The following is a 15,055-nucleotide window of genomic DNA, read 5'->3' on the forward strand; positions in this document are numbered from 1 at the left end:
GTCAGCACCAGCAGCGACATGAAAAAGGCGCCAACACCACGATATCGAAGTTCGAAGTTATAATCCGAAGTTCGCACATCAAAGCCGGACCAAACCCGGAGTGCGTCGTATATTTCTGTCGCGTCTTGCACCGCTCACTTGGTCTTTTTCTGGATGGGAATCAGTCCAGGGGCGGAGATGAGCAGCACGGCCACGTCCCCGTCCGCGAAGGAGAAGGAGCGCATCAGCCAGGCTGCGCATGACGAGTGCATGCACGTGCTCTCGTCGCTCCTCCAGCACGAGGCGCTGCGCAAGGCGACGCTCTCATCGGCGGCCAAGACGGCGCTGCTCGAAGGCGCGTTCGCCGACATCCAGCACGCCCCGTCCGAGCTGCGTTCGAAGCTGCTCAAGAAGAGCATGGGCCTCGAGAAGGTGCAGTCACTCCTTGGCACGAAGCCGTCGCGCTGCCGCTTCAAGACGTGCGAGAAATTCGCCAAAGACGTCCGCGTCGTCTTCCACAACGTGCTCGCGCTGCAAAACTACTGGAAAGACCAGCAGTCGCCGTCGTACGATGCGATTCTGTACCATACGACGCAAAAGCTGCTGCAGGTATGATCATCTCGAGTGTAAGAACGCGTTGCATCATGCCCCGCGTCGCCAGGACTTTGAGCGCCTTTTCAACGAACGGCTCTCGCCCCATATTGCGCGGGCGCCGTCGTCGTCGCCCGAGCCAACGCCGCCTTCCGCACCAACGCCCGCACCTGTTGCCGCTCCGTCGCCGCCACCTGCGACCGCGGCGCGCCTCGACGACGACGACGTGGCCAAGTGCCAGGCGATCGTCCAGAAAATCATGAAGTACAAGGACGGCGGCATGTCGCTCGCCACGCCGTTCTTCAACCCGGTCGACTTGACGCTGTACGTCGACTACAAGATCAAGGTGCCCCATCGCATGCACCTCTTTGGCGTCCAGCAAAAGCTCAGCACCGGCTCGTACGCGTCGCTTGTGGCCTTTGCCTACGACATGCGCCTCATCTTCTCCAACTGCCTCGTGTACAACGCCGATGTGATCTTGAGCGGCCCGATCCGCGACCACGCTGTGAAGCTCCTCCAGGCTTTCGAGTCGCTCATGCTGCAGTCGTTTGGCCAGTCGCGGAATACGTGGCCCGGACTCGCCGACGTCGACCGGTGGAAGTGCCACCAGATCCTCCACGACATCCTCGCGCATCGCACCAAGCAAGGCCTCGAGTCGGCGCAGTGGTTTAAGTACCCGATTCACGTACGCCTTCCCCGATAGCAAAAGTAGAAACTTTATATTTCTCTACCCTAGACCTATTTCGAGTCGGAAGACCAAATCCCGTTCGAGTATTTCAAGATTGTGAAAAAGCCCATGGACATTGGCACTGTCTCGGTACGTTGCTGTTGTCCGTGTCCGTCATGGCATCTGACGTCCTATGACAGGCGCGTCTGCATTTGGGCGAGTACAAGGAGCTCGCGCCGTTCGTCTCGGACCTCCGCCGTGTCTTTGAGAACTGCATCAAGTACTGGAAAAACAACCCGGACGGGAAGCAGTACTACAGCGACGGCAAGACGCTCCTCAGTCTCTTCAAGAGCAAGGTCACGGCCGCGTTTGGGCCCGCGCTGCTCGAAGACCGCAAGAGCAGCAAGCACCACCACAGTCACAGCCACGAAGCATCGGCACCGCCAGCCGTCCCATCGTCTTCGGTACGCACATCTCACGTTCATGGAGATGTAGTCCGCTCATCGACGGAATGTAGAAGCCGGCCGCGTCGTCGTCGTCGGCATCGGGCGACAGCAAAGGCCGCCGGGCGTTTCAGGAGAAGGACACGTGCCTCAACATCCTGCAGCTCATCCGGAAACACACGATGCGCGGGCTCATGGGCGAGATCCTCACGGCGGGCCCGTTCCTTGTCGCTGTCGACGTCACCAAGTACCCCGACTACCTCGCGATCGTGCCCGAGCCAATGGACTTTGCAAAAATCGAGGTACGGCTTTGTTCAGTGACATCACTCGACACAACGAACGATATGAACTTAGCGCAAGCTCAAGAGCAACCGGTACAGCCACGTGTCCGAGTTTGCAGCCGACGTGCACTTGATCTTCTCCAACTGCATGAAGTACAACAGCGATCCGGTCGAAGGCGCCGACATTCGGACCATGGCCAACAGTCTGCGCGACTACTTTGTGTCGCTTTATGCTGCCATGGTACCCAAGTCTCCACACTTCCTCTCGATCTCATATGTACGTCGATAGGAGCGCGGCGAGCCGCTGGTTGCGGCCACAGTCTCCTCAAGCTTCCCGCCACCACCGACGGCGACGACCAGTGCCAAGCCGCGCAGCACCAAGCCAATGGCGGACGACGTGACGCCCGTGACGTTAGCGTCAACCGCGCTCGAGAGCCACAGTGACAGTGGTGAGAAGAAGAAGAAGAAGGACAAGAAGGACAAGAAGGAAAAGAAGAAGAAAAAGGACAAAAAGGACAAAAAGAAGGACAAGAAGGACAAACCGCGGTCCGAGGCATCGAGCAGCAGTGCGCCGCCGCCGGTCGTCGCGGTCACGGTCGCGGCCCCGATCCCGGTTGTCGTACCCGAGAAGGCGTCTCGGAAAGGCGGGTCGTCGGCCTCGAAAGCCTCGTCGTCGTCGTCCAAGTCCAAGGTCAAGCTCGACTTGTCGCCGTGGGAAACGTCGTGCGAGCGCATCTTGTCGCGATTGAGCAAGATTGAGAGCGTGCACTTGATGCACTTTGACGTGCCGTTGCTGCGCATCTTCCCGGACCTCGCGGCGTCCTACGAGCGCGTGGTCACTGAGCCCATGGATCTGGGGACGATGCGGCAGCGGCTCCTCGCGCACCAGCTGCCGTCGGCGGCCGAGTTTGTCCGGCTCGGGCACCTCGTGTTTGCGAACGCCGAGGCGTTCAACGTCGGGAGTGACTCGTCGTCGATCCGTGTGCGGGAAATGGCGGCGCACTTGCGCTGGTTCTTTGACTCGATGTGCATGGAGCACAAGCTCCTCGACGCCGAGTTGCGTCTTGAGCGCCGCAACGAGCGGTTTCTGGGCGTCCAGACGCTGCGCTTCACCGAGAGCAAGCCCAACAAAGAGTGCTCGAAAGTGCTCCGCGTCCTTTTGAGTCAAAAGTACCAGAAGTACGCATGGCCGTTTGTCGAGCCGGTCGAGAAGCTCTTCCCGGGTCTGCCGCCAAAGTACTTTGAGATCATCACCAAGCCGATGGACCTCAAGACCGTCTCGGAGAAGCTGACGTCGCTCACGTACAAGACGTATGGCGAGTTTATCGCTGACATTCGCCTCACATTTGAGAACGCACTGCTGTACAACATTGCCGAGAAGGGCAAGGAAGGACCGACGGTCTACTCGGCCGGCGAGAAGATGCTGCACGTGGCCATGGACCAGTGGGGCGACGTGACGATCGACATTATCGAGCGGTCGAAGCGCAGCGTACTCTTGCACAAGGAAGCGCAGCTGCTTGCGGCGCAGAACCGCGCGGCCAACGAAGCCGCCGAGGCCGCGGCGGAAGCCGACCGTCTCCGCACGTACCAGGCCAAGCTCGAGCAGCAAAAGATCGACGAAGCGGCGCAGGAAGAGCGGTCCGAGCACGAGCGGTCACTGCAGGCCAGCGTCGCGGCCAAAGCTGCGAAGGAGGCCCGCGCATCCCTTCTGAGCATGGAGAAGATGACGAAAAGCGAGCGCAAGATTGAAGAGAAGAAGCGCAAGAAGGCCAAGAAGGACGAAGAGGCCGCGCGGTCTGAGAAGCGTCGGCGCACCGCGACGCTTGCGACCGAAGAGGCGCTGCGCGAGGCCGAGCACCGCAGCCGGCTCCGACAAAAGGCCAAAGACCTCCTCGACGAAGCCCGCGCCAAGCAGGAGGCGCTCCGCCACGAACACCTCAAGTTTGCCAAGCCAAAGCGCAAGGCGCCCGAGTGCGCCAAGGCGTTCTGGAAGGTCAAGCGACGCATGCTCGTGGTCGCGCCGTGCTTTAGCGCTGCGTAAGGGTAGCGCCTTGTATCTGTGAAGCCACATTGATGCCACACAAAACCACCAAGTAGTAATATGAAGATGTAGTACATAGTGTGCATTGTTGGTCTTTGGTCAAGGGCTAGGTGCAACTGAGTATAAACTTTCACAGGCTTTAGACGCGCGGCCTGTCAGACTTGATACTCGCCATCTTCGCTTCGTGTCGGCAAACCACGCGCCGGCAACGATGATGGACGCCCTGCCCATGCATGCGACCCACGCCCGCGAGTCGACGTCGACGCCGTCTGCGAAGCGCGGCTCGGCCTTCCCGACGCGACCGGCCCGCGGCGCCAGCGGTACGTTGCCGCTCTTCCGCAACTGCTCGTCGGCTGTGCCCGAGTACTTTGCCCGCATGGTCGACTACCGCCAAATGGACCTCGAGGCGACGTACTACCAAATGGTGACGCTGTGCATTGCGCCCTCCAAGGTCTACAAGAGCGCGTACTACCGCAAGCAGACCAAGAACCGCTGGGCGCGCGACGACCCAGCGTTCGCTGTCATCCAAGTCTCTCCTTTGCTTCGTAGGCTCTGGCTGACACTGCGCGTAGGTGCTCTTTCTGTTTGTCGCGTCGCTGGCGTGGACCGTGGCCTTTGAGAAGACGTCGTCGCTCGGGTTCCTCCTCATCTGCGATGTCATTGTCGAGTGGCTCGTCCTCGGCGTGCTTCTCTCGACGGCCAGCTGGTGGGTCGCCAACACCTTCCTGCGCCTCTCGCCGCCGGGCATTGCAAGCGACACGTTCTTCGTCGAGCAGTCGGTCGAGTGGCAGTACGCCTTTGACATCCACTGCAACGGGTTCTTCGTGCTCTTCCTCCTCGTCCACGTCGTGCAGGTGCGACGCCACTTCGATCCCCGGACGTCGCCAACATTTTTTGTATTTTCTAGTTTTTGCTCGTCCCGCTTCTCGTGGCAGATACCTTTGTGTCGCTTCTGATGGCCAACACGCTGTACGCGCTGGCGTGCGGCAGCTACTTCTACATCACGTTCCTCGGCTACATGGGTACTCTCTACCGTGAGGTTGACGCTCATGTTGCGTGCGTTTAGCGCTCCCGTTCCTCCACAACACGGAGCGATTCCTGTACCCGGTCGTCGCCGTCGGCGGCTTGTACGTCGCCAGTCTCGTGCTCTCGATCGTCCTTGGCGTCAACTTCAACTGCGCCGCCATGTCCGCAGCCTACTATTATTCAGCCTAAGACCCGAAGACGACTCAACCATGTACATACAATGTGTGCTGCGAGTATGGTGAGGTCAGGTCGATGCAGTGTCGACGATCGCTGCTGTCGAAAGTGAAAAGATTGTTTGGCGGCCAAGGGCGCCCACAAGACAAGAGTTTGGGCGGTGGAGTCGCTGCAGTAAACCAAGGTTGTCATAGTAATATCATTGACACGAGGTGACGGCGAGGCATGAACTATGGTCCTGGGGTGGGCAAGATGGAAATGCTGGGTTCTTTTAGCCACGGCTATATTGAAACAAGCCTTGGCACCTTTCTGGACGCGCCAGAAAACTGTGCTGGACGTTTCTCAGTCTATACCCACGCAGATTTCATGTCTGAAATCAACCTTCTTCATCCTGCGGGAGGCGGAAAATGGCGTGGCTGTAGACTACGTAGCTTGGATTGCGTATCTTGCGATGGACGACGACGAGAGCCGAGAGGTGTTGGAGCTTTTGCAGAGGAAGGACCGCGAGATCCACGCGCTCACCGACGCCAAGGCGCGCCTCGAGGAGAAGGTCGACGCCATGCGCTGGGACCTCGAGCTCGCGCAGGGCGGCTTGGACTACAGCGCGGCCTTCAACACGCAGCTGCTCGCGTTTGAGGCGCAGCTTCAGGATCTGCGCACCAAGACGGACCTGGCGCTGCAGCCACGCCAGATCGCACCAGACACGCGGCAAGCCATGGCGCTCGAGCAGCGGCTGCAGCGAGGCGAGACCACGGACTCGCTCTTGCACCAGCGCCTCCACAGCATGTTCCAAGCCAACTGCGAGCTCATCCAGCGCTTCTCGCGGCCGTCTTGCCGTGAGGTATGACCACCGCCTTGTGCTCCTTTTACGACCACCACGCTCGCTCATGGTGCGTAGGTCGCCGTGCAAACAGCCGGCCACCAACGCGATCGCTTTGTTGCGACGGAGGCTACGTGCTGCGACTGCGCGACGCAGCTGCAGCAAGCGACCGACGAGTTGCGGGGTCTCCGCGCCGCTGCGCTTCTTTCGCAGCTCGCTGCACCTGGCGCGCGCAAGGCGCGTTCCTCGTACGTGCACCCTGCACCAGACGATCTATTGACAGTATCACTGCGCTGTGACGATGCCACGTCACGCCCAACGGCCGAAGTTGAGGCCGAGCTCGACCGACTTCGAGAGTCGGTCGCGCGCTACACCACAGAGCTAAAAACGCGCACCGAGGAGCTGCAGAACGTCCGCGCCGATGTCATCATAGTGCGTCCTCCTTTGCGATCAACAAGTTACCGTCATGATCTAGGCAGCCAAGCTTCACCAACACCGTGAGAATGCGCTACGCATGACGCTGGCGGACGTGGAAGCGCAGCTTGTCGCATCGCGTGCGCAGTGCGAGGACGCCGAGCGTGCCAAGCTCGAGATCATTCACCAAGCGACGCAGCTCGTCCAGGCGGCCGAGGCCGAGACCGGCACGGCGCTCAACAGCCTCGATGCGTTCAACCAGATGCAACTGCGCCCGTGGATCGACGTGGCACATGGCGACCGGACCGCCAAGTACACACTGCAGACTACGCTGGCGGCCGCCAACGACAAGATTGTCGAGCTACAAGCCGACGTGGCGCTCGAGATGGCAGCGGCGCGGGAGCTGCGGGCGGATGCAGAGGTGTATGCAACGCAAGCGGTCGAGTGGAGTGCGCTGAGCGACGCGTACGAGCACGTCCAAGCCGAGCTCCAGGCGCGCGTCCGAAGCCTCTCGACTGCGCTCGCCCAGGCCCTGTCCTCGCGCGACGCGTCCGTCGACTGGGCAGCCTTGGTCCCACAGTTGCTGGCGCAGCCGTCGCCCGCGCCGCAGTGTACGAGGCGACCGCCATTCGAATGCTTTCATAAACTTCGCAAGGTTAGATCCCCCCAAGGAGGTGCTGGGACCCGACAGGGCGCACGTCTGCTCGTGGCAGCGCCAAGCGGCGACATGGCGTCAAACGCTGCACAGTAGAGAGCTGGCCCTACAGGCGCTGCAGGTACCTTCCAATGTGCCGCCACCACCACGATAAGGTGGCCATGTAGGACCAGCTGCATCAACAGGCGGCCAACAGCAGTGCGCTCGACGCCAGCAAAGCAGCCAACAGCGCCTTGCGCAAGAAGGCAGCGACGGCCAAAGCCGAGGTCGAGACGCTCAAGGCGGCCGCCGAGACGGCCAAGTCCAAGACGACAGCGCTGCAGCGAGAAAAGGCCGAGCTGAATCATATGGTCTCACGGCTGCGGGAAGAGAATGCCAAGCTTCGCGACAGCGCGCAGCGCAAGTCGGAGCTCGTCACGTTCTACAAAAGCGCAGCGGAAAAGGCAAAGCATCAACACGACGTCGCCCGCCCACCCCCGGCCTCGAACCAGGCGCCAACGGCCGCCAAAACCGCGCTCATCAAGCACGTACGACGTGTCTTGTTGAATCGAGTAGTGCACCGGTTGTATGGTAGCTTCAAGAGCAGCTTGCGGTGCGCACGAAGGACGCCGCCGCCACCAACGACGTACTGCAAAAGGCGCAAGCCCACAACCACGTTCTTTCGAGTCGGTGCGGACGCCTCCAGATGGCGCTACGTGACAAGATGTCGTCACAACACCGACAAGACGAGGACGACGATAAAGACACGGGCGGAGACGACGCGACAAGCGGTATCCAGGCGCAGCTTCGCGAGTGCAAGCGACGCCTGCAGCAGAAGCAGAGCATTCTGGACGGCTTCAAGGCCAAAGACGCGGCGCAGAAGGACATGCTTGCGACGTGCACGAGGCAACTCGACCAGCTGCGCGCGCAGCTGCAGAGCCACTCGACCGGTACAACGCCACCCTCGACGATGTGTAAGTCCGAATGGTGGTAGACGCGGCCAACCTAGCGGCTCTTCTCGCGCAGTTCGACGGACTCCGCGCCAGTGTATATGACGCGGTACATAGCGCGTTCGCCTTCCGATCGAAAAAAGGGGACGACGTCGACGGCGTGTCGGTCTCGGACCTGCGCGCTGTCGGGTGCACCGCCTTGGACGAGACAGAGATTACGCTTTTGCGTAGCGATAACATCCAGCAGCAGGTGCTAAGCGGACTCGAACTCGCGCTCGAAGTGTCGCCAGAGGACTGTCGGCGCGCGCTCCTCGACGCGCTCTTGGAGCTCCGCCATGCTGGATCGGCCGGTAAATTTTGAGGGTTGAGAGGCCTCTGCCCTAATCTCTACCATTCACTGCAATACGATTGGTTAAAATGTGCCAATCATCGTGCCGTTTCACGTTTCCCGCGGTGTGATTGGCTGCATTGGACTTGAAGGTCGGTTGCGGTTGATGACCATCTTGGCGCTGGGACGATGGTGGCCAGCTGGCGCTCGTGTCCCGTAGCGCCTGCTGCTATCGGGATTTCATTTCTCGTCTGGTGAAAGTGATGCAGCGCCGCGAAGAGCCCACGACGACGACGATGACCGAGGTACGACGGCCTTGACGCCAGCAGCTAACTCACTGCACGCGCCATAGCCTGTGACGCCGTCTGGTCTCTTCTCCAAGCTGCCGTCGGCTTTCTGGGCGCGCAAACTCAAGGCCGACGATAATGGCAAGGGTTCTATGGGTGACGACATGCCACTCTCGCCCGCCAGTACGTTCCTCGACCACTCACAAAGCCACCAAGGATGACATTATTGTCTACTGTAGTGAGCACGACGTCCGAGTCGTCGTCGGCGGCGTCGTTCGACTCGACCGCTGCGACCCGCGTCCACGCCATGGACGACTTTGCCGCCTTGGTGATGGACAACAACCATTTGGACCCGATGGCGGCGGCGGATCTCGAGACGATCGCTCGGCTCGCCAAGCAAAACGAGTTCTTAACGCAGCTGCTGCGCAAGGTGACGGCCAAGGTGTCGTCGAATCGCCACGACATGACGGTGCAGCACCACCGCATCCAGGACCTCGAGCGCGCGCTCGCCATTGCGACGCAAGCGCCGCCGACGCACGAGATCTCGTGCCAAACGGACCTGGACATGGAGAGCTTGGACCAGCTCAACGCGAACCGGGAAGCCAACGAAGCCATGGCGTGGCAGCTCAAGATCGCCAACGCCAAGGTCACGTCGCTCAGCAAGTGTCTGCAGACCGAGCGCGCCGACCACGACGCCAAGATGGCCGACCAAGCGCGCATCATCTTCCAGCTCGAGCAGCAGCTCAACCAGTTTGCCAGCGCGCCCATGCCGCCACCGTCGTCCAAGGCGATCGTGCTTCACACAAACGCTCGCAGTAATCACGCGAGTGTGGCAGTCATCCCCGCCGACAGCGTCGGGTACATCCAGGAACTCCACAGCATTCTGGCCACGTTCCTGCGGCAAACCATCGGCGTCGACATCATGTCCTTCTCGACCAAAGCCGGGCTCATGGACCTCGGCATGCTCAAGGCCCACCTCAAGTCGACGACCTTTGCCTCGCGGCAGTCGACGCCGCCGCCGCCGCCGAGCCAGAAGCACCTTGTCGAGCTCGATAGCATTCAGGACCGCGTCCTTGCGCGCATGGAGGCCGCGCGGGTCTTCCTCGCCACGTTTGCGTCGTCGCCAATGGCGGCCGAAGACAACTACGATCTCTTTGGCGAAGCGTCGGCGTCGTCGACCACGTCCTAAGTCGCGTGTCCCACGGTAGTCTTAATTATTTTCAATTTTTTTCGTCGGTACCTTGGTGTTCAAATATTGTCTTTCGTTATACTAGACCATGTGTCGCGGAGAGACGACGTACGGATGTCCCGACTAGCGTTAAATGATTCGTACATGGCTTTGGGCAGCCGCCATCCTTCTCAGTAGAGCTATGACGCTTGGCACATATAGGCTATTCCTTGCAGGACGAGGTGGGCTGTTCGATGGCCGATCGACTCGAGTAAACCGAAAGTAACCCTACCCCTCGTTGGTCCACGCGACTCTAAATGCACGTACCACGACCATAACTAACATATGAATTCAAAGTGAGTTTACATAGTCTCTTGGTTGTCGACGAGGTCGGCGAATTGCGCTAGCGTTGACGCGCACACGTCACAGAGACGCTGTGGTGCCGTCGCTGGAGTCGCGAGGCACGCCTTGTGCTGGCTGTGGGTCGCACAGACGCTGAGCCCGCAGTTGCGGCAGTGGTGCCGCCGGCGCGCCGGCGTAAACGCTGCAAAACAGAGACCGCACTTGACGTCTTCTAGCCACCGCGGCGGGAGCGACCGACACCGATGCACCGTGGTCGTTGTCGACTTGGTCTCCTCGGGACATGCCGCAACAAGCACGTTCAGAACGTGCTGCCGGCACATTCGCCGTGTCGCGAGCGCCAAGGGCGTGTCGCCGCTCGGCGTGGCGACGGCCGCCGCGTCCGGGAAGACGTTGAGCATCGTGACAATAATGTACGCGGGCACATCGCGGTCGAGACAGGCCCAGTGGAGCAGTGTCAAGCCGCTCCCGTCACAGCGCAGCGGCGACGGCGTCGGCAGCTCGGTGAGCGCGGCGAGCAGCCGCGGCCAGTCGGCGTGGCCGACCAAGTGCAAGAGCGCTGGCAGCTGCATTTGATGCGGTTTATTGCGACAGAAAAAACTATTTTAAACTTATTCCTGAGACATGTGCGCTGCGACGACTAGGTATACACTTGATCTTCCTCGACTTGCGACCGCCACCCGGACGCAAAGCCTTTCGTGCCGTCCGGGCCCTTGGCGGTCCGGGCCGTCGCCTCCTTGAGCTGTCGGCGCAGGCTCGAGTTGACTGTCACCTTGCGATCGGGCGCTGCGCTCTGCATCCCGTGTTTGTGACATCAGATGGCGATCGACAATATTGTACATACCTCGAGGCGGACAATGCTTGTCGCGTGCAGCGCGTCACCAATGTGGTTGGTCGAAAACTCGACCTTGTCCCCGACGCTGAGGAAGCGGCCGCTGCTGCCCAGCACCTGCTTGCTCACAAACGCTGCGGGCGTCTCGTCACCGTCGACTTGGATCGAGCCGGCGCCCGACTCGTCGACGGCCGACACGACGCCCGTCTTGGCGTTGGACGCGACAAGGGCCACCTCGGTCGCGGCCTTGCCCGAGCCCTTGACGACGCAGCGCACGCGGTCGCCAGCACGCAGCACCACATGCTTGTCGACCTGATCTTCCAAGTGAAACGAGAGCAAGAGCGTCGGCGCCTCTTCGTCGTCCGTCGCGGCCGCAACCTCGGCCTCGGGCACGACGCGCAGCTTGCCGGCCGTCGATTTTTTCACATCGCGCGCCTTGGGGCGCAAGCTCACGCGCTCGACGACCGCCTCGTACGCCACGACCTGCTTGGGCGGGAGCGACCCCGGAGGCAGCACGCGGATCTGCGTGGCCTTTGTCTTCTTGTCGGCGGCCGGCTTGAGCACGTACTCGACTTCGTCGCCGACCTTGATCTTGGCCTTCTCGCCGACATCGCGGAAGTGGAAAAATACAGAGTCGGACGACGTCGTCGGCTCGAGAAAGCCGTACTGTCCGTCCGCCTTGATGGCCGTGACCCAGCCCTGCGAGAGCGGCGCGTCCGAGTGCAGCAGCACGAGGTCCTTGGCGAGCACAAGGTGGCCGCCCTTCTTGGTCGCAACGACGTTGCAGCGCACAGTGTCGCCGACGCTCGGCTCGTACCGCACGTCCTTGTGGGCGTCGTTGGCAAACACGACCGTGCGCTCGCACGGCGTCGTGATCGCCCAGTCACTGACGCGGGCCGCGTCACGGGCCTGCGTCAGCGTCGCCGTGTTGCGCTCTTCAGCGTATGCCAGCCCAAAGTAGGCAGCAAACGCTGCGAGCGCAAGGCGTTGCGACGCGTGGAGCTGCTTGAGCGTCACGCTTTGGTCGACGTCACTCACCGACTGGTCAAGGCCAGCAAGCACCGCGGCCTTGAGCTCCGGGTACGCGGCCAACGGGCAGCTCACGGCCGTGTACGAGAGCTTGCCGTACTTGGCTTCTCCTGACGGCTTGTCGCCGCTGTGGTCCTTGAACGCCGGACGACCGGGCACCGCGAGGATGACTGCATTGGCGATGTTGTCGTCGAGCGGCGTCTCCCACTGGATCGTATTTTTTGGCAGCAGCTGGATCCGGGTCGCGCGGATACCGTCCTTCGCCTTGGTGGGCTCGATCACATCGAACGATACTTCAGCGTGCATGCGCAGCGTGAGGTGGTACGTCGACTGCAGCACGTCCGAGAAGCGGAAGTACGCGTCGCCCGGTCGGTCCACGCACCTAAGGACAACTTGTCCATCAAAAATGATGAAAAAATGAAAAAAATACAGACTTGAGGAAGCCAAAGTCGTCCTTCATGGCCGTCACGACGCCGCATTCCCGCCCGATTGGGTTCAGGAGCACGCTGCGGACGTTGACGGCGATCTTCTCGCCGCGGCGGAGGTCGTGCAGCACGTCAAAGAGCACTTCGTCGCCTTCTTTCGGGGTGTAGTTGGCGTCAAACTCCGAGCCGTCGACAGCGTACTCGGCCGGCGTCTCGGCGTCGGTCACAGCGATCTTGCCACGCGCCGAGGGCTTGGCCTTGGCAAACTGCCGAGATGGCTCGGTGGGCTTGACCACGATCTTGCCGTGCACGCTGGACGCCATGATTTCTTCAAAGAGCACCGAGCCTTCCGGCAGCGCCTCGAGCTTGAGCGCAGTCACCTTGGCGTTGCCACGGTCTTCGGCCTGGAGGTGCTCGGGCAAGATGAAGAACGAGACCTCCGTCTTCTCCTTGATGGTAGCGCCCATGCTCTTGTGGTCGTACGCGAAGAAGGCATCTTGGAGGCGCGAGAGGCACTTGATGTAGCCCGATGAGCCTTTGATCGACGAGACGATGCCGGTCTCGCGCTCAAGGTCGACGAGCGCCGCGTCGATGGCCGCCGCCCGCTTCTTGCTCGCCGAGCACGTGACGTGGAGGTCCACTGCGCGCTTCGTGCCGAGCTGCTTGTGCACGGCCACGCGGAACGCCACGTCGTCACCGACACGCGGAATCACCTTCTTGCCGTCGTCGGCCGCGACCGAGTCGAGGTTGAAGCGGACGTAGTGGCGCTTGAGCGGCTTGGGGGCGTCGTCCGTCGCCTCGGTCGCCACCGGCGTGAGCTCGATCGTACCCATGACTTCGGGCGTCGGGCGGTCGCCAAGCCGGCCCTTGGCGTGCTTGGGCGGCAAGGTACCTTTGGTCACGACCCCGGTTTCAACGATGTCGCCAATGTCTTCGGTCACGATCGTGCCCTTGGGCAGCCGCGTCATGTGCGTAGCGCTCTCCTTGCCGTTGCGGCGGTTGATGGTCAACTCAAACGAGAGCTCGTCGCCGACCTACGATGTGCTGCATGAGCGCGCGAGTGGAAGAGATGCATGCGATGTATCGTACCTGGACGTGCGGAAGGGACGCGGCGGCGTCGTCGGTCGCAGGGCGCGAGGGCACCTCGCTCTCGTGGAAGAAGACGTCTTGGTCGAGGTCGAGCGAGTGGAGAAAGCCAAACCCGCCGTCTTCCTTGAGCGTCATGACAATGCCTTCGTAGCGAGGCGCGGCCGGCGCCCGTCGGAACGAGCGGCTGTCGCTGTCTGCGCGGCTGCCGTACCGGTCGCTGCCACGATCAAGGTTGCGGTCGCCGCCACGGTCAAAGCCACGATCGTAGCCACGGTCACCGCCACGGTCGTAGCCGCGGTCACCGCCACGGTCGTAGCCACGATCGCCGCCGTAGCCGCGGTCACCGCCGCGGTCACTGCGGTCGTAGCCCCGGTCGTTGCCACGGTTGTATCCCCGGTCGCTGCTGTTGCGGTCAAAGCCGCGATCGCTTCCACGGTCACTGCCCTGGCGATCAAAGCGCCCGGCCTCTTGGCGCGGCGCGCGGGCGTCTTGTTGCTGGTGCGGCTCGGCTTTTTGCTCTTGCGCCGGCGTCGTCGTCGCCTGCGCGCGCGACGCCCAATAGTTGGTCGCTGCTGCCGGGGCGCGCGTGGCAGGCGCCGGCGTCGTGCGCAGGAGGCCGTCGTCGCCCTCTTCGTCCGATGCGTCGGCCCAATCGCCCTTCTGCGGCTCGCGGAACATGATCTTGCTTCTTGCTCGGCCGATGACCACGTAAAATGCAATGCCAAGCCCCTCGCTCTTTCTTATCCGGATGCAATCCGGACGCGTGTTGAAGTTGCAAGATCGACCGGCCAAGCGCCCAACGTGGCGGTCACAGCTGCGAGCGAGTCGGCCAGTAGCAGCTTCGCCAAGGCAATCAGTAGGCCGCCGAGCGCGCCGCCGTCGACGGTCGCTCGGCCACGAGACAGAAACACGTGCAGCGTCTTGGGCCACCATCTAAAAAGCCGCTTGTTCCGTGCGCCGGTGGAACGAGCAGCAGCACGTCGCTGCGCATAGACGTCGAAGCCCCTTCCCGCTGCTGCGCTCGCGATCACGCGCAAATCCGGCACGCGGCTCGCCGCGCCGTGGAGCCTTCGCTTGCCGCCATGCCCGCCGCGCCGATCCTTGGTGTGCCCGCTACCTCATTCTCCACTCAATCCTGAGCCCCGACCAAGCGCCCTCAGCTTGACGTACCGGCCAAACCTCATGCGTCGCATTAGGAAGTCCACCACCTTCACAATATAATTGCATGTTAACAACTCATATTTCAACAACGTCGCGACAATAATGTTCCAACAACGTCACAACAACGTCGCGACAGTGTCGTAACAGCGGTCGCGACAATAGTATTACAACAACATCGTAACAATGTTACGACAGAACATCGCGACGTCTCCGCGGCCTAATACAAGCAACCAAGCCGAGCTGCTGCACTTGTCCCACTACGGCAACCCGCTCATGTCCTCCCGCGGTGCGGCGATTCTGTGTACCGTGTTGCGTTGAAAGCTGTGGCGGTCCAGTCCAGCTTTCACTTCCTCGGC

The 15,055-nt window shown here is 61.5% G+C and overlaps 6 protein-coding genes across 7 annotated transcripts; 4 read left to right on the forward strand and 2 right to left on the reverse strand.

The window, feature by feature from the left end:
- Nucleotides 1-127: 127 nt before the first annotated feature.
- SDRG_08149 (hypothetical protein) lies at nucleotides 128-4,122 on the forward strand. The gene is made up of 7 exons (XM_008614018.1): nucleotides 128-588; nucleotides 641-1,255; nucleotides 1,307-1,387; nucleotides 1,438-1,701; nucleotides 1,755-1,982; nucleotides 2,035-2,202; nucleotides 2,251-4,122. Exons 1-7 carry the CDS (start codon nucleotides 154-156, stop codon nucleotides 4,000-4,002), a joined length of 3,543 nt encoding a protein of 1,180 aa, XP_008612240.1. The 5' UTR covers nucleotides 128-153; the 3' UTR covers nucleotides 4,003-4,122.
- A 17-nt stretch (nucleotides 4,123-4,139) lies between these two features.
- On the forward strand, nucleotides 4,140-5,422 carry SDRG_08150 (hypothetical protein). The gene is made up of 4 exons (XM_008614019.1): nucleotides 4,140-4,531; nucleotides 4,575-4,856; nucleotides 4,910-5,024; nucleotides 5,069-5,422. The coding sequence occupies exons 1-4, from the start codon at nucleotides 4,214-4,216 to the stop codon at nucleotides 5,215-5,217; spliced, it is 864 nt and encodes a 287-aa protein (XP_008612241.1). The 5' UTR covers nucleotides 4,140-4,213; the 3' UTR covers nucleotides 5,218-5,422.
- Nucleotides 5,423-5,572: 150 nt separating this feature from the next.
- Nucleotides 5,573-8,469, forward strand: SDRG_08151. 2 transcript variants are annotated; one of them, XM_008614020.1, is made up of 7 exons: nucleotides 5,573-6,043; nucleotides 6,101-6,454; nucleotides 6,498-7,047; nucleotides 7,097-7,212; nucleotides 7,259-7,618; nucleotides 7,666-8,020; nucleotides 8,065-8,469. In XM_008614020.1, exons 1-7 carry the CDS (start codon nucleotides 5,654-5,656, stop codon nucleotides 8,379-8,381), a joined length of 2,442 nt encoding a protein of 813 aa, XP_008612242.1. In that variant the 5' UTR covers nucleotides 5,573-5,653; the 3' UTR covers nucleotides 8,382-8,469. The 2 variants fall into 2 exon arrangements, with proteins under 2 accessions (XP_008612242.1, XP_008612243.1); XM_008614021.1 differs by having other exon boundaries at nucleotides 7,259-8,020.
- A 117-nt stretch (nucleotides 8,470-8,586) lies between these two features.
- On the forward strand, nucleotides 8,587-9,874 carry SDRG_08152 (hypothetical protein). Its single transcript, XM_008614022.1, has 3 exons — nucleotides 8,587-8,653; nucleotides 8,701-8,818; nucleotides 8,875-9,874. The coding sequence occupies exons 1-3, from the start codon at nucleotides 8,612-8,614 to the stop codon at nucleotides 9,822-9,824; spliced, it is 1,110 nt and encodes a 369-aa protein (XP_008612244.1). The 5' UTR covers nucleotides 8,587-8,611; the 3' UTR covers nucleotides 9,825-9,874.
- A 291-nt stretch (nucleotides 9,875-10,165) lies between these two features.
- On the reverse strand, nucleotides 10,166-10,735 carry SDRG_08153 (hypothetical protein; the record flags this gene model as incomplete). The annotated part of the gene is made up of 1 exon (XM_008614023.1): nucleotides 10,166-10,735. One exon carries the CDS (start codon nucleotides 10,733-10,735, stop codon nucleotides 10,166-10,168), a length of 570 nt encoding a protein of 189 aa, XP_008612245.1.
- Nucleotides 10,736-10,803: 68 nt separating this feature from the next.
- Nucleotides 10,804-14,216, reverse strand: SDRG_08154 (hypothetical protein; the record flags this gene model as incomplete). Its single annotated transcript, XM_008614024.1, has 4 exons — nucleotides 10,804-10,956; nucleotides 11,008-12,406; nucleotides 12,459-13,483; nucleotides 13,539-14,216. 4 exons carry the CDS (start codon nucleotides 14,214-14,216, stop codon nucleotides 10,804-10,806), a joined length of 3,255 nt encoding a protein of 1,084 aa, XP_008612246.1.
- Between the last annotated feature and the right edge of the window lie 839 nt (nucleotides 14,217-15,055).

Source organism: Saprolegnia diclina, assembly GCF_000281045.1.
Source record: "Saprolegnia diclina VS20 unplaced genomic scaffold supercont1.24, whole genome shotgun sequence".
NCBI lineage: Eukaryota > Oomycota > Saprolegniomycetes > Saprolegniales > Saprolegniaceae > Saprolegnia > Saprolegnia diclina.